Consider the following 23,143-nt stretch of genomic DNA (forward strand, 5'->3'; position numbering starts at 1 on the left):
GAATGTGAGCATGTGTTCTTTCGTCAAAAATCAAAAATCAATATCGATATTAAAAAGGTATGTACTTATTACAAATAAACTAAAAATATATAAAACACTGTCGAATAACAGTCGAGATTTTCCCACATAAAATTTCGAAATTTTAACATTTCAGAACCATTAGTTTCATCGGTCGTAAATTGCATGTTACAGTTCTTTCCTATTTCGAACGAAATCAGAATTTCATAGACGTAATAATAAATTAATGGAACGTGGGTCTCGACTTCGATAACACGGCATATTTTCTTTTATTCGTCATCTACGTTCTTCGTTTATGAAATTTTTACCGTGTCGAGAACTTCAGGTGTACAAGAATTCAAACGTAACGGATTGCGCGGTCCATTGAGCTCGTATAACTTATACCGAATGTTTAAAATCGGGGACGGAATAATAAATTTTCAAGCACTGAATATACCGACGAAGAAGCTTCCGCTGGCAAACGACCATCGCTTTCTGTAATAAAAGATTGCACGATCTCTCGCAAATTTCAACGAATCTCGTTTTCCATAGAGTTATTTATCGATACGTCCTACAACTCTTTCTAAAGAAAATATTCGTTTCATGTTTCAAATAAAATAAAAGATAGTAACTGATCGTGAAATTGCTTCGTGAAAAGAAGCTTAAATACAGAAAATTGAAAATGATGAACTTTCATTTTTAATTTTTGAGTCGTTCAACCGGTTAATCACGGAATGTTTCTCGTTTCACCGGAAATTTAAGGTGCAGCTACCAGGTCATCGAAATCGCTAGTCATCCAGAAACTTTAAGCTTCGATGAACAGATAAATATCCCTTTACAGTTCTTTGCGTCATCTTCGACGAGTCAATGATTTCTGATTTTTATGCACCGAGGTATATTTTACGATATCAGCCTTTCCTGCATGCTGGTTCTGGGGCTTAGTGGAAAAGAGGTACAAGTGCATCTTTTTTTTTCTTTACGAAACGAAACAAAAGGAAACGATGCATAAGATTCATATTTATCTAAAGAATTTTATAAACTCTAAGCTTACTATGAATAAATATAGGTTAGGTTTACAACACTATTATGAATTACCACACAAAATAGAACCATCGATTTGCTTATGTTACAGAATAAATAATGTTAATAAAGAATGTTACGTATTGATGCCTATTGGAATTGGACAATCTTTTAAATTATTCTCCCATTAGTATTAAACTATTTAGCGAATTTAATGACGACATAAGAGGTTAAAATACGGATGATACGGCGTATTCCTTTCATCGGTCGGTAATTACGTTTTGTTGCATAAATCCACCCCATCCGAAAGATATCGCTCAACGACACATCTATCGAAATTCGTTTCGCAAGCAGCTAGATTCAGTGTAGCTTCAATGGCGCGTCACGGCATGTATATGGTATAGGTCGTCAATGACGAACGTAGAGGACAGGTGGCGACGGAGGAACACGAGCGCTCCTAGCACGTAAGTACTTACGTACGCGTAACAAGCATCGCGTCGCATCGCGGCACGCGATTTGCGCAAACGTCTTGATCGCTTGTGCACCAGGCGAACATCAACTCGAGAAGTACGCGGACCGCGTGTGTCTAGTCACGAGTCGCTTTGCGTCGCTTCGCGGTCCACGTGACCCCGCGGCGACACACGTGTAGGTACACGGGGCGGTGGCGCACGTGCAACGGTGCGTCCTACGTGTAGGCGCCGCGAGTTACGCGTCGTTCCACACGGAGGACCGCCACGTGTGCGGGAGCTGGTCATTGATTCGGGGAATCGAGTCATTGAATGAATTCATTACTTATTCATTGCTATCGTACGATATTTTTCTTATTTTAAGGTATTACTTGCTATTTATGCATATCTGGAGATAGAAGATGCAAAGATTTTTTATTTCTACGTTTGCTTCGCAATTTGAGTTTTATTCTTGAAGTTCCACTCAATTTGAAAGCACACGCAATAAAAAATCCAAGAAACTGTAGTAGATTATATGACGAAACAAGGTGAACTTGGTACATTACGTGATATGCATTCTGTTGATTAAAAAGAACTCTGTTGATTCTGAAAGATTAAAGATTGATAGTTACTTCCATATATATATATAATGCAAAAGAAAAAAGAATATTATGAAAATCCCAAAATAAATTTCAAGAAAGAGTATTCAAGTAAAAAGCTCATTTTTTGAATGTAAGATAAGAGTGCAAAATAGTGAAATTAGAGAACTTAGGAGAGAAAATATTACTTTCTTGTTTAAGCTGTGATCTTCAACACAATTAAATAAGCAAAAAAAGAAAAATGTAAAAGGATCTATTTTGTCGAATAAAATTGATAAAAGAATATAATATAAAAGAATAAATTACAGGAAAAGAAAGGTTAAAAAAAAATTTAATTTCCTGTTTAAATCCAGAAAAAAGGATCGTGCTTCGAATCGTAATGCTATTTTGCAATCGTTTGTTTATATTCATTAGCTTTCAATCCGCGGTCCGGAATGTAAAGCCTTTCAAGAAGCATAACGATCTTCAAGGTAAAAAAGAAAAGAGGGAGAAGAGAACACCGGTGACGTGTCCCTGAACTCGATACTTTCGCCGCCATTGTGTACTCATTGCAAAAAGATTTTTGCATCGCTGTAAGTTGCGAGGGCGCGCGCTATGCTTTAAAAGCGAGCCAATAAATTAATGTTACCAGGCGACTAGGAAGCGAGGAGCGTTCACTCTTTACACTTTTGCAAAAAACCTATTGTTAACATGCTACCCTGTTAAGTATACAATAACGACTCAACAATTTCGTCTGTTGTTTAACAATGATTTTTACAACGGCTATCAATGCAAAACCCGGTGCAGTTACTATTTGGCCACTACGGTGTGTTTGTAAATGCAACTTTAGGTTAATTTGCGGGCTTGTAAGAAGAAAACGGAGCAGACTTCAACGTCGTAAATTATTTCTCCTTAAAGAAGGTGCTTATTCTTCTCTTTCATTCTTTATCTTCTTCTTTCTTTTCTTTTATTTTAATTTATTTTTTGCTACTTTATTTTATTTTATTTCCAAACGAGCCAAGAAAGTTCCTTTCGCTTCATGGTACCTTGGTCTCGGATCATGCAATGTTGTAACATTGTTCTTGTTCTTGCACATAATTTATTGTTGTAATTTCCTGTTACAGCTGTAATTTGGAAACTTTCGTTGCGAAAGAATATTCACGATAGTACGTAAAAATGATTGTCCTTAGATTTTTAATATTCATACTTACAAGTAGATAAACTGAAAATGCAACAACAAAAATTGTTACTTTAAAATTTTGTTTTACATTAAGGCTTTTTTTAACACAGGGAATAGTTAATATTGCAATCTTCAGGGAGAGCAGGTATTACATTGTAATATCTTGATATGATTGTTAATTTAATGTTATTAAATATATACATATTACCATTTCCAAGTCTTGTACTATCGCATATACCAATAAGAAGAAATCTTCTTCAAAGAAATTTTACAATTTCTAGTAGAGTAGATGTAATTAATACATGGTAGTATTCTTTAGATGTATTTTTAATATTTCAGGATCTTTCAAAGTACAAAGTTTGATACTAATTTGTATATAATTTAATTGATGAACTCTTCGTTATAACGTATTTTCTTTATCAAAATATTAACACGTTTCGATTCAACGTTTTACTTAATAAGAAAAAGTTGTAATAAGAGCTTTGACGATAAACACTTTGTTATGAAATTATAGGCATATATTGTATTACGAAAACACTTGCAATTGTACAATTCCTCGATAGCGACGCGTGTCCGCCACGAAAGGCGATTGGAATTCCACTTTCCACGTGAGGCATATTTCTTGCCTTTGTCTGCACTCGGAAGCGGACAGAGGCATCGGTGCGCTCATAAATAAGGCATAACCGTGAACGTAGGCGAGTTGGCCTTGCTCGTGTGTATCTGCCAACGGGACGTGGCCTCCACTTCTTATGCCCACCATAAGAGGGTGAAGGAGTACGGGGCTAACCTGCGAGTAGGGAAAAACTACCACGAGCTAAATAAGTAGTCACTTAGAGGATGCTTTTAGCTCGATAACTAGGCTACCTCCCTTATGTTTATAGGCATCATGCTTAAGTGGACTCTGGTGGACGGTAAACTCTCTCGATGATGCTTCCTCAATGATTGAATTAAGAAACTCTTTGGTCTTTTAAACCTTTGCGTGACACTATACACATTGACGCACGACCATGGATGGTATGGTTCATTCATGTAACATTCACAATCCAAAAAGATAGGGATGATAAGATAGTCGGAAAAAGTATATGACGATAGTATGAAGATCTTTACATTGAATTGTGTATTTCTTGTTTAAAATTCCAATTAAAGATTGTTCTGTAGGTTTCTTTATGAATCGAAATGATTGATATTCCAGTCGTTATAGAAGGGTATCCTTTTTAAGGACTAAACATTGGCAAAGAAAAGTAATTATTTTACAATAAAAGTTAGGAAGAGTTTAAAAGCATTATTATTTGAATCGAATCTTATTAACGATGGCGATGGTAACGTAATCGATAATTTCCTCATTCTCTAGTATATGTGTATATTAAATGTAACGAGATCGGAACATTAAAAAATAACGTAAGATAGGAAGTGAAGTTAGCCTGTTTTTAAACATTAGTAAAAATATCTCGCAAATGAATAGCCTCACTTTTTAGCAAAATCTTCGAAGACTAAAATTTAGACCATAGTAAATTTATCGTTAACCTCCTTGTCTCTTACTACTTATTACTTTTTTAATCCCTAACATCTAATAATAATATACGGCAATAATATAGAATATAATCATAATTTCCAATAATCCGAAATTAGAAATACCATTTTAAGCGACTACTTGATTATTATTCGCTAAATATAAACTATTCTTTTTGTTTAATCATTTACTGCTCAAGTGTAGTCGAAGATAAGTGTAATCCTATAATTAATTATCACGATACATCGAAATCCGCATACGTGTACAAATATTAACTCCGATAGATCATAAATCAACTTCTTTAAGGCTATTCAATTTGGATTAACAACATTCAACGTATCGTTGCGATTTTATGGCCATTACTAATCCAACTAATCCTTTCTTGAGGGAATTTTAAATATTTATCGCATAGTTGTAGTTCATATTTTGTTCTATTCTCCTTCTTAAAAAAAAAAAAGAAAGAAAAGAAGAGAGAATATTCATATACCACGAAAAAACTCTAAAGATCTAACAGACTTTTATTGTTATAATCCTTTCCAACTCGCTCGTCGTTCCCTTAAATAACTTTGCGTTACTTTGCCGCATACACAGCACGAGCAAACAATGTTACGAGTAAACTTCACCTTTTTGTTGCTTCACCATGCGATTGCCCGTCGAACGCGTAATCGAGGCTTGAAAACTTCTTTGCACGAGTGTTTCCCTCCCCGAGAACGTGTACATGCATTATAGCAGCTTATGTCGTAGCTAAAGAAGTTAACGCGGCTAAAAGATTAAGAATTGTGACCGGTTAATCGCGAGTCACGACTCTCAAGAATTTTCGATATTGGGTATCCGGGTTACGATGTATTTACAACCACACTGCTATGTAAAACGTGCGGAAAATTATTTATTAAACGATAAAAGGCAATCATCCGAAGAACGTGGGTAGAAAAAGAAAAATGTTGAATTTCCTACACGTGCATTCCTGTTGAGAAGTATTGGGACACTTAGAGAAAACCAAGTTAAAACCTGATAAACCTTAGAGGGTAAAGAACTCATAAAATTTTTGAACAGTAGTACATATGTAAATACATACAAATGTTTAAAACGATACGATGTACATACTTCAGGACGCAACTATCCACAGACCAATCGCGAGCTCGATAATATCGTAATACGGGTAGAAACGCTTTGCCTTAGAAATGTGATTCTGTTCGCCCATCTAATCATAATTTCACGATGAATTTCTTTCTTCGATGTTTCTTTTTCCTTTCGATCGTTTTTGATTCTATCGAGAATATTGACTAACAGATACGCCGAAGGATTTCACGAGTAATGTGCGCGCCACGAGTCCACGAGAGATAGCGGATCCATTGTTGATAATGTTGGTGAAGAACGGACGGTTTTGAGGTGCTGATTTATCGAGAACGCCATTTAGAGATGAAAGCATGCTCCGTTGAGGAAACGTGACTCGTTAATCGTTACCATCACCGATTTCTTTGACTAGGTATTAACGAGTCCGCTGAATCGCTATGGCTAGGATATCATATACACTGCGATAGTTAAAGACATTTGATCGTGTTGTTAGATGATTAAGGAAGGCATGGATTTCTGCGCTTAAGGATCGATCCTTGTTTCGTGTATAATTTGTAGTTAGATATATAAAGTGTTCAATTAAGGAAATCCTATCTACGTTTGCTATTTTACGCATATGTAGTTAATTGTATATGAAAAAATTCAAACATGTTTAACAAAATTTGAAACTCTATTTGCTTTCATTTTAGTGGAGCATAACAAATTAACAAAGATCGTTTTTCTTTTTTCGTTTTTTCTTGTAATTCTTGTCAACAGAAATGTTTGAATGATCGTGTTTTCTCGTGTCATTCACAATGTCCACCAATTTGCATAACACGTCCTCGTTACTGAAACGCCTGAATCGTTGCAAAAAAGAAACGGTAAAGAAGTAAGTAACTTACAAGAATAAAGAAAGAGCTCCCGGCTACCTCGTGAGAATTCTATAAATTTTTCGAAAATCCAGCTAACGGTCAGTTTGCACGGCATTGTATCTTCCATGAACTGGTTACTTTCACGAAAACAGAAAAACCGAAAAGATAGATAAAGACCGAATACTTACTCGTATACAACGTTGCCACGATTTACAAAGAAGAGAAAGGGACACTAACGAGTGTGTTAATTATCGCATTCAATTCATAATAAATTCAGAGAGCATGGAAATGGCTTTACGTAATAAAACGGTTTATCCATCCTAATGAAATCGTTATTTCTAATCCATCCATTTACTAATGCCAACAAATTATTGCTATAATCAATACTATGCGATAGTAACACAACCCTATTTTAGCTTCTCTTTTGCGACACAACATTCTAACATTCTATGGAACGGAAGTGTTCTATAAAGTTTGATTACAGTATAGTAATACATATATGTATATTTTAGTATGGGTCTAACACTGTAGCTATTCATGTGGCATCATAATAATTATGATGGAAATGCGTAGATCTAATTATGAAAACTGAATATGTCACAGATAAGGAACTCAGATTAATAAGAATATAATTACAAAAGCAAGAAATGTGGTATTAATATGTAATTGATAATTAAATATCTTTAAGAAGAGGACGCACCTATTTCCCCAGCTCTCACACACACGTATACACGCACAATTTGAAACGTTAAAATACAAAACCAAAATTTTGAACAAAGTAATGTACACTTTTATATAATTTGTTAAATGCTATTAAAGTTTATTCTGCATGATTTGGGACGATCTTGAAGGGAACATTTGCGGGCGGCAATTAAGCAATACCCGGTTCGTCGGTTACTTTTAATTGTTCTTAACGAAGCTAAACGCAGTTGTGGTCCACGTCACGGCGCATAACAATGAATAACGGTCCTGGTGAACGAGTCCGTTTACTTTGTTCTCTATTGTCATCGCCGACGACAATGAGCACGCGACGGTTCGAAATGCGTATCATTGATGTACGAGCCTTGTGTGTACCGAATAATTACGCATAAATCCAACCAAGATCAGTTTGTTTTATAAACTGCAGATATTTTGCGTAATATGTACCTACTACGCTTTTATTATGCGAGTGTAGTTTATATTCGTATAGATGCCTGTTCATATCCAGTAATGTACAACTAAATTAAATCATCAACTTTACAACTAAATTTCAAATTAAAATTACGAAGGAGATTTTAGAAAGAAAGACCTTAATATTTTTACTTACATTTTTTAAATATTTTCATTCGCTCCTAAGCAAGTCAACTCGTAACTTAAAGTTTACTTATTACTGATTATTAACATATTAAAACGTGAGTAAAAATAATAGGTGTATCGCATCTGACGGAATCGCTTGTTCCCATGTCTCGAACGCGTCTCGATAGCTCGTTAACCGGTTTCGATCGCGTTCCATTTACTCCTTGAACTTCAACTTTACTCGTGTGCTTAATAACTAAAATGGACACGTGACACGCACTGTTTACCCTTCGAAAAGTTATCCGTATTTCATTAAGACATTCTAATTTAACTACTAAAATAAAATAACATTTCCGTTTTTCCGATAAAATCCCTAATATCTTATGCATCACGAACGACATATTTCTGTTATCGCGCATTGCTAACTGTATATCCTACATCTGTGCCATGTATAATATTCTTAGATTAACACTTTTAGTAATGTTATAATATAATAACATTATAAAATAATATTATAAATATTATAATTCTAGAATGCTCCACATTTCGTAACCATTGAAAACATATAATATCGATCAAATAACAGTCCTACTTTATGACTAGAAATTCGTATATGCGCCACACTTTGAACAACTACTTTATACCGATTTTCTCTACATATGTCAAATCTTACATACAATGTCACGTTTATAATAATTGATATCTTTTGAGGCTGAAGAAAACGAAAATACAAAAATAACGTAATTAGTCACGTTGCATAGGAAAGCAAGGACTATTTGTCAATGAGTTAACGAAGTGAAGTTGATCGTGGGCCGCGCGATTCGATACGGTTGCAATCAACTTCGGCGTGGAATTTGAAAAAGTGTGCACTTCACTCACCGTCAGCTCGGCATTTCGCCCGGCGTCGTTCGACTGTCGCCGATGGAAACCCGTCACGCTCGAGAATATCGTCGACACGATCATGCGGCTACGATGTTTCACTGGTCACCTTTAGATCGAATAATTACAGTGCCGGGAAATCGTAAACATCACGTAGACACCGGTTGGAAAATAGTGTTCGGCAACTCTGTTGTCACTCTACGATTACGCGTTTCCGTTATCGTATTCTTGACTGGACATAAGTTTCGTTAATTTCTACCACAGCAACTTGTGAAATTTGATACTTTACCAACGTGTTCACTAGACGAATACTTAGATTGCTGTACGATCTACGAAACACACCTGACCAATGGTCGAACGATACTGAGCCGGTGGCACAGTCGCGAATCTCCCACTAGACCGCCACCACCCCCTCCCTTTGAGTACCAACTCAACTCAAGTCGTCAAGTGAGCAACCCTTGGCGGTCTTCTATGAAAAAGCAAATATTTGTAGGAAACTTTAGATTTCAACCAAGCTAGGTGGAAATTTCCACCCTTATAAATTAACAGTTTTAGGTTTGTAAATCTATGTATATCATCTAAAATGATCTCTGAAAGCTAATTTCTAATAAGTATGAAAGGATATAGTGGTTAATTTATTTAAAATGGAAGATCTAGTGGTACAATAGTTATTTTTGCTTCAATGGAATTTAATATTTAATAGTTTCAACATTGATATTTATTTTGTATAATTAGTTTTGATAACTAGTTTTTATCATTAGCTTTTATTTGATTCGTGTAATTGTAGTAGCTCTTTATGTTTTTTCTTATATACCATACGTGACATTGTGAATGCATATGTAACACGTTACGCGGGTGAAGAACTCAGATCGAGCAACCTAAAATCGCGTAGTATAGTAGAGACAATGTTCTAAAGGAAAGCAAAACGATTCCATGATGACTTGAAGCGAGGCTTAACGCACTGTAAATAGTCGTGTACGAATAGAATATATTTTGTAAGCGAAAACGTGGCAAAACTTGCGAAACCTGGCAATCACGAGACGTATAAATGCGGCAATAAGTATCAGCGCGCGATTTACTGTCCATTGAATTTGTTGAACATGTAAATTACAGGCTGTCGCCGTTAGACCAATGCTGAGGATACTCTTTCCATGTATCTAACCATGTGTGCGCACATGTACACAAGATATGTAAAAGATGATACAAAATTAGTAATCTCAAAAATCGAAGATTTAGCCGAAAATAAACTTTTAGCTGATAAAATGTTCACCTTGACATTGAAAATAAACATTTGGATGATAGTAGTAGAGGTACCACTGATTGAGACTCGTTGCTATAAATCATTTTGTTAAAGCTATTAAAACATGCGCTTTTCTTTCTTTCTTTGCAGTTATTATTCTTTAGCCTCTCAGCATCAAAACACCGTTTCAAGTAGACTTGACCCATATTAAATATGCTAGCAAGTTAATATTTCTATTTCATTTCATTTTCTGTTCTATTCCACCTTTTCGCGTATTTTTCATCGATAACACTTTGTTGTCTCATTAAACTTAAGTACTTTATCATGTTCTTTTTATCATGTTTATCATTTCATTATGTTACTATAACTGTTACTATAACATTAATATGAAAATATTACTTTTAGTAGCAAAATTGACAGGATACGTTTTACTTACTTTAGCGAAACATCGTATGATCCTATATTTCGTGGCCCTTTTTTCACACGCTGTATAGTAATAGTGAATCAGACGCGAATTATTTTCCACGGTGTCTGTGATCTTGTACTTTAATGATATACGTGATGCGCACTATCATGTGCTCTGTTCCCCAGAGGGTGTACAGATTATAATAGTGGCACCATTATAAAACCTTCGAGATAGCCAGTTATGAGTCACGCTTACGGTGTAGAGGGAAACATCACGGCGTGCGGTATAAATGTTAATATTGCTCGTTTATTAGAAACCAGTAGAACGCTGCTCCACGGCTAACAGAAGTATGTACATACGTATCATTTATGCTATTAAACTTCACGCGTGTACAATCGTTCGGTGTTTCGTTTATTTCATCAAAGGAAACACTAGAAGCGCTAGATTAAAACTACCAAGTCAGACAACCTTCAGGCCATTACGTAATCACGTATTTTCCAGAAGGTCAAGTAACTTTTTAACATCAATCGACGGATGATTGCACCCTTTGAGAGGTAGCCGCGCGTGAGTCCACCTATAGCTAGCAATAATGTTAAAAAATCAATGCAATCTGTGTCCAACGATGATTTCGTTCGAGACGCTAAAGAAAAATTTTTATATCGTCGCGCTTAATCGACGTTGATTATTTAAAACTGATATTTTTAGTGAATTGATAATGGGCAAGCAGCCGATATAATTGTTTATGAAAAACCAGAAACTCTAAGCACTGTATTTTGCTTTTCATTATTTTAATATTGTTTGGTTAACATTTACACAGTTACCACAGAGATCATCCATGATCTAAGCATCCAACATTCTAAGGGTGCTCTGGTAGGTATTCGTTACATATGTATGTAGCATATGTTAGAATTTCTTTTAGTATCTATTATATAAGATTATGTTTCCTGGCAATTATTAATTCTAAAGCAATTAGTGAAATAAGTAATTAATAAAATTAGTGATTTCAAACCGGATAAGTGTTGTAGTTGATTAAATAATAATACCTATACTCGAACCTTTGTTCATAAACAATTTCAGAATTATGTAAATATAGAATTTATTGTGTAGAGACGTTTTCTTCTCTTCTGTACGTAAACTATACTATAAATATTCAACTACTTATAAACCTGAAGATTTTTAGCTACTGTCCCCCTTCTTTCACGGATTTATTACTAGCGAAACGATAAAATTAAACTCGGTGTATTTCACTTCACTATTTTAACTATTTATCTTATAAAATGAATCGTAAACTATGTACTTTTTACCTTGGTTTTCTTTTTTCACGGCCCATTCCTTGAGAATCGTGTTAATTCCAACCTTTATGTCAATAGTATAAGTAGATACATCAACTTTAACAGATAATATAAGCTTTCATCTACCCAAAAGCTTAAGCTTCAAAGCTTCCAATAAACTTCTAACAAATATGTTTAAATTAATAAAAAACTCGAAATCTTAATTTCTTTCAATTGCTTCATAATTTATTAATATATGCCTATAGATGGATGAGTATCAAACACAATGTGATCCTAACAATGAGCCTAAAGATGTATTATATTTGTCTTTTATTACTGCTGTTATTTCTACTGACATAGCTGAAATGTATTTCACATATCACCTCAATCTATCGGTTTTTCAGTAGTTGAAACAGTTTATTCAATCGCAGTCGGATAATAGCTCGGTCGCAAATGTCGATGTTCCCGGTTCTTTGATCTCTTTCTTGCTCACGCGATCTTTTCTCTGGCACGGCTCTCTCACATTTGGTTCTAACCTGACCGCATTCCAGGAAGAATCTGTGTCTCCGCCTATCAGAATGCACTTTACATCGTTTTCGACGCGCGAAACTGCAGCATCAATGCGCATGCTTTAACTTAATTGGATTGGTTAGATCGGCTAAGACAGTGCTTGAATAAACGCAGGCGTATAATTCAGAGAAAAATGAGGAGAATTTAAAGGATGTCGATGTGTTGAATTTGTGTTAGTCAAAAACTACTTATTAGTATTGTAATTAATAGGCCTTTGAAAAAGTATTTAATGATAAATGAAGCAATAATCAGGATTCTTGCAATAACCAATTAATGACTAAGATTTATTCCCACGTTTTGCCGATTATCTGTTATTTGCAATATCTAATGATTTGATTATGCATTTCATGGATCGTTGTTTTGAAATGGAATCTAAATGAAAATTTGATTCACTCCTTAAATGTTATAATTAGTATTCTACCTCTAACCTACTTGTTATAACGGATATTATAGTATACAATGTACAAGAATATTTTCCTGAACGGAACAGTTTCGATGCCGTTTCGTGACTGAACGCCTAGTATGCAGTCTGTATCAGCCTTCACATGGCTTGGTAGAACACGTAGTATGGTTTCCTTACCCAGTAGTCCCGCGTCGCGTCGTCGTCAGGGTGCTTTATGGAAGATCGTCGCCTACCTACATAGAACAAATCAAACCAATGCAACGTATCAAGTCAATAGGCTCAAGTTATTTCTATTGGCCACCATAATTATTGAGCTTGGCTGAATAACATCAACCTGTGCTTTTGAGCCCTTACCGCGGCACGTTGAACTATGGAATTATATGTTTTTGCCAGACAAATGATACGAAGGTTTCCTCTACGGACATAGTGATTCTTTAAAGTAAAAATTTCATGTGATCATGATTGTGATCATCGTTATGCAATAATTAAAATAAGCAATAGTTGGCGACACTTTGGTACTTCCAATAGCGGAGCCCAATAATAATAAAAATATAACATTAATATTATCACAGCTTGCAATATTTTTTACGTACACAATTAATGTCAATGTAATTATTTCAGCTATACATTGGGTACTTCTTTATTCAATATATAGGAAATTATGGGAGTTTATAAGGAAGCCTACGTCACTTCCTGAGAAATATGGCCACGAGAAACTGTGGTTTTCGAAAGAACTCGATAAAACCACAAGCCGCACGATCGTCCTTGGTGACCAGCTAAATGTATTTCAGTGAAATACTTTCTATTATCGATTTCAGTTGAAAGGGATAACAACGCTGTATCCGTGGGAAATCTATATCACGAGGACTACTTTTGTGGGATATTTGTAGGTCACTTTATCTAATTGATATTGACGAGTTGTTTGAAGCGTTTCATTATGTCATGTATATTTCTACATTTAACTTCTTTTTTCTAATTTAGCCAGTCGATGAAATTATTATTAGTTTAGAATGAAAAGTTCCTCTTCATTTAAGCTTAGATTTTTTAATAAATAAGGATCAATCGGTATCTATTAATCGCTAAAAATGCTTCGTTTTTCACGCAATTCGTTTATTGGAGAAACTTCATAAAATTTTGTTACCTATGTTTAAAATGCCGTTTTGTATTTAAAATCTCCCTATTCCATAAATACTATTAAATACATACCGAGAGACAATCGAATCCCTAGTACAGCGAACGCATCAGAGAAGAGCTTTCACTGTAATCCTTTGTATCTCTCTACAATTATCGAAACGCGACTTCAATAGCATTTCAATGAATACGGCCGCGGCGCCGCTCCGCGGCGGATAGAATACAGAACGCGCGCGGAAGATCATCCTCGTGGAAGGGTTCGTACGCGTTCTTTGTTCGCTGATGTGCATATGCTCATCGTTCGTTCGATGAGTCAGTGCCTGATTGCGTATAATACAGCGAGAAACGCCGCTTTTCCTATGTTGGCTGTTGATTTTCTAATTGAAGCATATATTGCTGTTCAAAAGTAGCTGGACACGCGTGAATTACAAAAATAATATCTTTTGATTTATTTCATTCAGATTGGTCAGTTCTTTTCTTTTTTTTTTTAAATCACGAGTTTAAAACAACATATACGCTCCAAGGTTGTTAGTGACCACGGTGAGAATAAAATCGTTTCAATATTCATGAACAATTTACTTACAATCTCACAGATTCTGTTCATAATAGTGCGCGACAGACACGATCGACCGATTGGTCATCGGCATTAGACACTGTCGATATTCCCGGATCGTGCGATCGGAACAATGAAAACGCAGCAAGTACAATGCGAGTCACGACGTTCGTACGAATACGTTCCTCGCACATGGATTTGTCTCAGATTGGATGACACAAAGACGAAAAGGCGGAAACATCGGAGACGATAATAACAGGAAGAAAAAGAGACGAACGAAAAGCAAGAAGGAAGGAGCATAAGACGAGAAAAGAAAAGTAAGAAGAAGAAGCAGAAGAAACAACGACAAAGCAAAGGGTAGTTGAATGTGCGCGTATGATTTACGTGCACGAGCAATAGGCTGCATAATTTATCGATCGATCGAAAGCGCATGCGCCGTTGCCTGGTACACGATTATGTATGCGCGACTGCCGAACAGCACACGAGTAGTACCTACGTCGCGCAATCGATCACTGTCCACCTCGCTCGATGACGTTAATGAGGTTGATCGGTACTTAGCGATATTTTAGCCTGCTGGCCATTGCAGTCGATTATATGCACCGTTTGTTTATGCAACGAAGAAATGATGCAACTTGTTGCCGGATGAAGACGTTGTACGTGCAAGCATGGGCTACGTAGAAAAGAACAGTGATAAGGATATGAAAATAATTGAACCTTGAAAGTAATCGGGATCGGAAGATTCTTGCGATTGCTATTAACAGTAAGAGTAAGGTCCGTAATGCTGTAAAATCACAGGCAAATTACGAAAAGCAATTTTATTGGCCCAAAACTTGATCGCAAAGAACGCAAGATGCTATAGAAAAGAATATAGTCATGATGTTGCGATGAAACTAATTTTATCCAGATTTATCAAAATATCACGAATAATTCTTTTTTTGCGTAAAATCATGAATTAATCTAATGTTTTGTTAAAGTTGTTTCGCTAACTGTTGCTTACAGTTTATTAAGCTATACATGGGTATAAACAGAAATAAACTTCCATTAAGATTTCAAATGTTCAATAAAAAGAGAAAGGCGAAACTTTTCGATCAACCTAATATGTACCATCAAATTACTTTCAATCTCGATGAACGATAGTCCCAAACAGATTCCCATTCCTAACAGGAAATCCTGTTTAAGAACGTCTTAGCCAGAATCAGTAACAAATCAACAACGAGGGGCATCGAGCGGCTGATCTGTCGTGTAATGGAATCGTCCAGGATTATCGTTATTTGTCTATCGTTATTTGTCCATCGAAAATAAGACAAACGTGTACAAACAAGGCGTCGAAAAGCACGGGAGAAATCCATAATCGATCAACGTCATTCCATACGATTTTATACGGATAAGCATGACTCTGCGATCTGTAATAAATTACTGTTAATGATTTTGCACGTCATCTCTATTCTGAATACAATTAGCGAAGCCAAATCCACGCGATTATTATATTAAAGGCAAGATTTCGCGATAACATAATATCCGCCCCCCTCTTTATTTCAAAAGGTGTTTTCATAAAACAGCTTTTATCTCGCAACAACTTTGCAAACGTTTTCCTATCCTTTATAGATATTTAATCAATAAGAAAAATATCTACATATGATACAAGTAACAAACCGCAAAACAACGCCTGTCGCGTTTCTTAATATTTAATAACTTAGCGTTGTCTATTTTTAGAAAAAAGGACCTATTTTAGAGCCAATTACTCCTAGAGAAACGCTTCTTTTCTTAAATTACGTGGAATGATTTCAGAAATTGGTAGAAACAAATTCCACTGCGCTAGGATGTAAAATGTGAAAGTTATTACATTCTACAGCTAATTAAAAATGATTATCATTGCATTTTAGTCACGCGTTTGAATGACAAAATTTTTGTACTCTCGCATTTCAGAATATGGGTCTCCCACGTAACGTACGAACTCGAAGGATAAGCTGAGATAAGCTCATACGCTTTTATTGCAGACTTAAAATTCTTCGTTGTGTAAGTTAACAAATTGATCGTGCGAAATCCAACAAACGGATCGATTCGAGATTTGGTATGACTAGAATTTATTTATCATAGAACCTCGATATTGTATGATAATTTTTATTAAAACTATAAACAGTTAAAGGAAAATATACTTCTCCATACTTTTGCAATTGGGCTTATCGTAACGTAGCAGGTCTCGTTTTACAGATAATTTTATTATACAACTTTTTACTGAAACTTTCTCACGTACGACAAATACTTTTTAAAATATAAAACGAAATATTTAAGAGAATCATATATTTTTCATTTAATCGATATTTTGTTGATGATTGAATTATATGCCTACAGACGGCACACGGTAGCCTTTTCGAAGCGCGCACTGCGCCGCAGAGGAATAATTTGTTTAACGAAAAGAATGATAGTGCGCCGTGGACGTTCGCACGGAAATGGCTGTTGAACGACAGACATTCGCTTAATAGGTTCGCTTCGACAGAATTTAAGAAGTAATTGGACGCGTAGACGAACGATCATAAATTCTCTAGTTCGCTGGTGAATGAGTAAGCTACTCTATGTTTAAAGCTGCGACTCGGCCAATCATGCAAAAGATTCCCCAACGTTTGCGAATCTTTTAGTCGATTGACGAAGACACGCGACGCAAGTGCATGTGAATGTTCGCTAAAGCGTGACACAGAAGAGCGACTTTCGTTGCGTGGATATCTGACGCGTATTTTAGAAGAACGACGACTGTATAGTTAGATCTCTACTTCACATGTTAAATACACACTTTAAACATTTTTGTACAATGCACATAATATATTCACAAAAATTTGCAATGATAAATGTTAAAATATTTTCATAAGTCATCGTGCAGAACCAAAGAACGACTGTATGGAGTAGCGAAATTTATGTCTCAAGTTCTCCAATATCAAACATATCTCATTATGCGAAGTGAAAATGAGTTTCCAGCGCTCGATGACTTTCATCCGCGCCGCGGTCGCTGGAATGAATCTCAGAGACGGAATTTGTACCGCGCATGTCTTCGCCTATGGTTAAGCTATACGTCCACCCACGACTTGCAACGAGCTGTGCGATAATAAAGCTTCCGGTCTGGTCGTGCCAGCCGCAGGGACAGAAAGCAAAATGTCAGGGGAAGAGAAGAAAATTATTATTCCTTTGCCGCACGGCGCGTGTATAGACCGGAATACACGAACCGGATGCAACGTGTTTGATTTACTTCGAGTCACACCTGGCCACTATCCCCCTAGATATACCCTTAATTGTCGTTTTATCGAACGTGTAATTTTTCGATTTAATAAGTGTTATACAAACGATTGTAGCATCTTATTCATAGGTCAAGTTCTGGTCGATTGTGAATGAGCTACGCTCATCAGTCTAGCTATTATCATTCATAGAAGGAATTTGCAATAAATTTCACTTCTAAGTACTACAATATAATTAACGAGGGAACATGAAAATGTATATGAAGGAAATAATACAAAGGAAACTGAGAAAAGCTTGATCGAGTGTTTCAATATATCGTGGGCTTTCTCCGACTTTATAGGTAATTGTATAATTCCACTTTAATTTCTCTTTTCTCTTAATAATGATATAATTATTACACATGATTATAAAACACACGACGTACAGTAAGTGTGGCGTCCATTTTCATCTATTATGTGTATAATATATATAAACATCGTAAGAAAACATGATACAAATATAATACCTTATGACTCGTATATTCTCATATTGGAACTCAGATATGAAGCAGCGAACGATGGAATTTTACCTTGCTACTTTAATCAAAGATAAACTGATAAGATCGCAATATGATAGTTGTTTAAAAAAATTGTTTAAATAAGGTTTTCATATTGGTCCTGCATTACGTATATACATCGTGCTAATACTCAGTAAGCAATTCTCCTTATTCAACAGTTAATTCACCGCGTAAAATTAAACTGTACAAAAAAGATGTCAGCAAATAAAAGAAGTTGACGATGCCAATGTACTCGTGATAAAAGCAAAAACTTAAAGTGCTATTTAAATTACACATCATGCAAGTAATTTCACGGTTCCTAAGTTGTCCTTTTATTTCACTGTTGAAGAACTCGGATAAACACATAATTTAATACAATATAATAGCGCGCTGTTAACCATTACTCCTTATCGGTTTCACTTTTTGTTACAGCTTGTGATATTACGACATTAGACGTATCGCGTGGTATTTCCCACCATACTTTCTTTCATAGAAAACCGAGATTTAATTAAAGAAACGCGTCAACTATCTACAAGTCTACTATTCAACGATCAAACAATAGCCGATTTTTAAAAACGCGTAAAAGGCGAAAGTATTACGATAACTAAACTATTAATACAAACATACGTCATTATACTTTTGTCTCGTTTGACAAACTGTATTTTAATATCTCAATTTGTAATTTTTCCTATGCATTGACAGCGTCAAAATTTGTAAAAATTAGATATTTGTAAATAAATATATATTTGCAAAAGAGAAAGAGAACGAGATCATTAACGATAAATTTTTAAGAATCTACTGTTAGTATGAAATGAAAAGAATTCATTTTTCACATTGTAAGTAATTTGACGTAGAATATATGTGCGTAGATACATTGTTTAAAGAAATGAGTAAAAATCGTTAGGTAACATACCCTGTCATCTTTAGCCAAATATGCAGGCTTAATGTCAGCGTCCACGTAGAATATAGAATTCATTTGCCGGTGAAACCACATATTTCTCTTGCGCAACACAAAACTTAACTACGTACTTTCTTACAGAAAACTGTCGAATTCATTTTTATTTTCACATAGACATCGTCATTCTATTTTCGAAAGAAATCAAACGTTTCTATTATGGTAATTTCTCTATTATGCGCCAGCACAATACAATCACTTATGATCACTAAAAATTAAAACTTTCTCACTAAAACATTTATCAAAATAGATAAATATCATCCTGAGTAAATTATTTATAAACACAAACTGTTCATATACACAACCAAATATTGGCACACCGATGTGCTCGAAACACGACGTATGATTCGAAGTAACATCGTTCCATTGTCAGACAGTAAGACAGCTACTGTTTATTTGCTATAAAGAATAACTTTTCAGTAAATCGTTGCTTCGCTATTGTATGTTCTTTTGCCGCGGTAGCCCCGTGAAAACTGGAAAGCGAAACGTTTATCGTACACCTCACTCGTCTGTGTATACGCAACGTGTCCTTCTCCCTACCCTCGCGTAAATTCGTTCCTCCCCCCTTGACTGTTAGATGGCCCTTTTGACGAAACCAATTAGTGGGCCCCTTAATTCGTTATTCCGTGAAAAGTCACAGTAAAATCAAACTGCGCCAAGCTTCACGGTACTTAATCCTGCGTGCAAGTGTAATGGCAATTAACGAGGAAATGGCTAAATCACCAGCCATCCACTTTCGTTTTTCTCGGTATTGTAAGCTCCAAGAGATGTTGATTCACTCTTGAAGCACCAAACCCATTAAAATGACTTGTCGGTATCAAATCTTTTATTTTCATAATTGATGAAAACACGCAAATATTTCTGGCGAATATTGACTTTTGTTGACAACGAAATAAAACCAGGATTACTTGATTGTGAATGTTTATAAAAATTCATATTTTTTATGTACTAAATTACAGGAATGGAACCTAGATAGAGATTTGTTTTTCCTTCTAAATATTGTAACGAGTATATCTTTTCCATTTTTATCTATTACGTTCATTCTGTACATTTTTGCATATTTAAATTTTCCATAAATACATTACCATACTACTTTAATTACAAATATATATGAATATTTAATAACTTTTAAAATTTTTAAACATGATATTTTATCCAGAAAGCTGCGAGATAACAATTTACCATAAAATTATTTAATAAATTTTCTAACTACATCGTATTATCATGATCGCAGCCAATCAACTCATATTATTCATTACACAATTTAGAATAATTATATCATGTATATTGATGTAATTAGTAATTGCATATGAAATAATACTAATTACCCAGTTAAACGTTAGACTGAAACATGATGGAGATACGCGTGGAAATTAAACACGCACGAGCTAATATAATTTCAACGAACTAGATTTATGGATTTAAACCTGCACTCAATATACGTGTCAGTTTAATTTAATTAAATCAACTTCTTTTTTGCACAGCTTCTTCTTTTGTGGGTCGTTTCCTATCTATTACTTTGCGAAAATTTGATTAATGAAATAAGAAAAATTAGTAATATTTTTTTTTAATAACAAATTTAAAATATTGATAATAAATTCATTTCATCACAAATTATTAATATATATAATGATTCTTATTGAGTCGTGCTGGCTCAATGGATTACGAAGGTACACTATTATCATTCGTAAAACGAATTTGCAATAAACTTCGCTTTTAAATGCTATAATATAGCTAACGAGGGAATATGAAAATGTATATGAAGAAAATAATATAGAGGAAACTCAGAGAAGTTTGATCGAGTGTTTTAATATATTGTAGGCTTTCTCCGACTTTATAGGTAATTGTATAATTCCGGTTTAATTTCTCCTGTTTGTAATTATATAATTATTACACATGATTATAAAACACATGATGTAGAGTAAATGTGGTGTCCATTTTCATCTGTTGCGTGTGTAATATATATAAATATCATAAGAAAACATGATACAACATACCTTACGATTCGTACATTCTAATGTTGGAACTCAGATATGAAGTAGCGAACGGTGGAATTTCGCCTTGCTACTTTAATCAAAGATAAACTGATAAGATTGCAACGTGATAGTTATTTAAAATAAATCAATTAAATAGCGTTTCCATATTGATGCGGAGTATACATACATACATGTACATATGTACATACGTGTTATACATATATCGTAGCACTGAATCGTGTTAATACTCAGTAAGGAATTCTTCTTTATTGAACAGTTTATTCGCCGCGTAAAATAAAACTGTACAAAAAAAATGTCAGGAAATAGAAAAAATTGACGATGCCAACGTATTCGTGGTAAAAGCGAAAACGTAAAGTGTTGTTTAAGTTATACATCGTGCGAGTATTTTTACGGTTCCTAAGCAAGTATCTCACCTCACGTGCACAGTCACAAAAATCCATTGCACCAAACACAGTTGCAAATAAGTAAGGCAGTTGATGCGTCTCAATATAATGAAAAACGGACGATTAAAATTCATTTGTTTCAAGTTTCGGAAAATAAGGTGTTCTAAAGCAAAATTCAGACATTACTTTGCGGAAATGCAGTGTATAACCTTTCGGTAGCCATGCCAATAAATTAATGTATAAAAGAAAAGATTCCAGTACATGGAAATAATTTAAATTCCACTTAGTCTGGATAATGCATTTAATTAAATTAACGTATCATTAGGAAATATATAACAGAAAAATGTCTGCTGGAACAGAATTATTATCCACAGCGGAACCACATCTTATTCCAGGGTAAATAGTACAGCGTTTATGTATTAAATATAAAATGTAAATACATATACGTAGAACATATACGTTTCCTAAATAATACAGTACAGTAAGAAATATTTAAAATATTATTACCCTTTAACTTTTATATTCATTGATACCTCTTCTACATTCATAAAGGTCCGTTTTAGATATGCCGGATATTGTCCTCAATATCGCTACAGATGTGGTGAAACGTATGGAAGTCTTACGCATAAAGTGCTTCTTGATCCTACAGTGAATCATGCCGAGACCCTCATTTTATCGAACCGTATCCCCGACGATTACGAGGTATTATACAATATTTTATAGTCCTTGTGCCTATTACTTTAATCAATGCTGTTTATAAGTTTAAATTAATTAAAATAATATATATAATATAATTTATTAAAATAATAATATTATTTATAATTATTTATAATCAACTATAGGTCCAGAGGCCACCGAAAAATGACATAGACGTAGTAAATGCTAGATACAAAAGGACCGATCCTATATTTATTCATCCTATAACACCAAGTTACGAAGGTACATATATGGAATAAAAATAAACATTATAGAGAAGGGTAAATGTACCAGTTTAATGACAATGTAAATGTTTTATTTTAGGATTTACTCCAAAACTAAAAGCCAGAAATGGACAAAGATACACGGTGTTGGCTACAGAAGGACTTGCCGAATTTGAACGACAACAATTAAGAAACAGAGCGGCTCTTAATGAACTTAAACGAATTATAGATATACAAGCTGGACAGGGTGAACCAAGAAATTTAGAAGATCGTTTGGTAAAGTACCTATACGATCTCTTTTTTAGTTAAAATAAGGGAATAAGGAAATAAGGAAATAAGGGAAGGATAGGAATAATGAAATCATATCTAAATTTTTTATATAGCTCATAAAAAGTGAGTTTAAACTGCCTATGCTAACAGTTCGACCTGATTGCGTGGGTGTAACGAGGAATTTATTTTTGGACGAACAACACGAAACACCCAGCGATCACTCTCCATCCCCTTACTTTATGGACAATGCAAATCCGCAAAAATACTTTATCAGTCGTGAGTCCATCTTGTCACGTTATTATTAGCTTGAACTTGTCTTCGAATGATTCTATATGTAGTATAAAACTTACACAAGCATCGTTCCGTATGATTCAACTGTTTCACGAAATCTTTAACCTTTAATGACTTCCATAAATTCGACCTGTTAATAAAATGAATTAACGAACAGATAAATACGCGATATCATTTGTAAAA

At 34.7% G+C, this 23,143-nt stretch overlaps 2 protein-coding genes across 5 annotated transcripts in view; one reads left to right on the plus strand and one right to left on the minus strand.

Annotated features, from left to right (window-relative positions):
* LOC117164059 (uncharacterized) overlaps positions 1-19,998 on the minus strand; it is a 47,862-nt gene extending 27,864 nt beyond the window's left edge. Inside the window, exon 1 of one of the 2 annotated variants that reach the window (XM_033346835.2) lies at positions 19,058-19,998. In XM_033346835.2, the coding sequence (XP_033202726.1) occupies positions 19,058-19,138 (81 nt within the window). In that variant the 5' untranslated portion in view covers positions 19,139-19,998. Of the gene's footprint in view, positions 1-8,810; positions 9,162-19,057 lie in introns of those variants that run through there. The other variant, XM_033346834.2, reaches the window with a different exon arrangement.
* The window catches only part of LOC117164063 (CIMIP2 protein CG18335), a 26,566-nt gene continuing 3,423 nt past the window's right edge, over positions 1-23,143 (plus strand). Inside the window, exons 1-5 of one of the 3 annotated variants that reach the window (XM_076617579.1) lie at positions 1-57; positions 22,043-22,181; positions 22,322-22,418; positions 22,500-22,675; positions 22,783-22,945. In XM_076617579.1, coding sequence (XP_076473694.1) covers positions 11-57; positions 22,043-22,181; positions 22,322-22,418; positions 22,500-22,675; positions 22,783-22,945 — 622 coding nt within the window. In that variant the 5' untranslated portion in view covers positions 1-10. Of the gene's footprint in view, positions 58-1,392; positions 1,482-20,249; positions 21,876-22,042; positions 22,182-22,321; positions 22,419-22,499; positions 22,676-22,782; positions 22,946-23,143 lie in introns of those variants that run through there. The other 2 variants (XM_076617578.1, XM_033346845.2) reach the window with 2 other exon arrangements.

The sequence above is a fragment of the Bombus vancouverensis genome, chromosome 3 (assembly GCF_051014615.1).
Source record: "Bombus vancouverensis nearcticus chromosome 3, iyBomVanc1_principal, whole genome shotgun sequence".
Classification (NCBI taxonomy): Eukaryota; Metazoa; Arthropoda; class Insecta; order Hymenoptera; family Apidae; genus Bombus; species Bombus vancouverensis.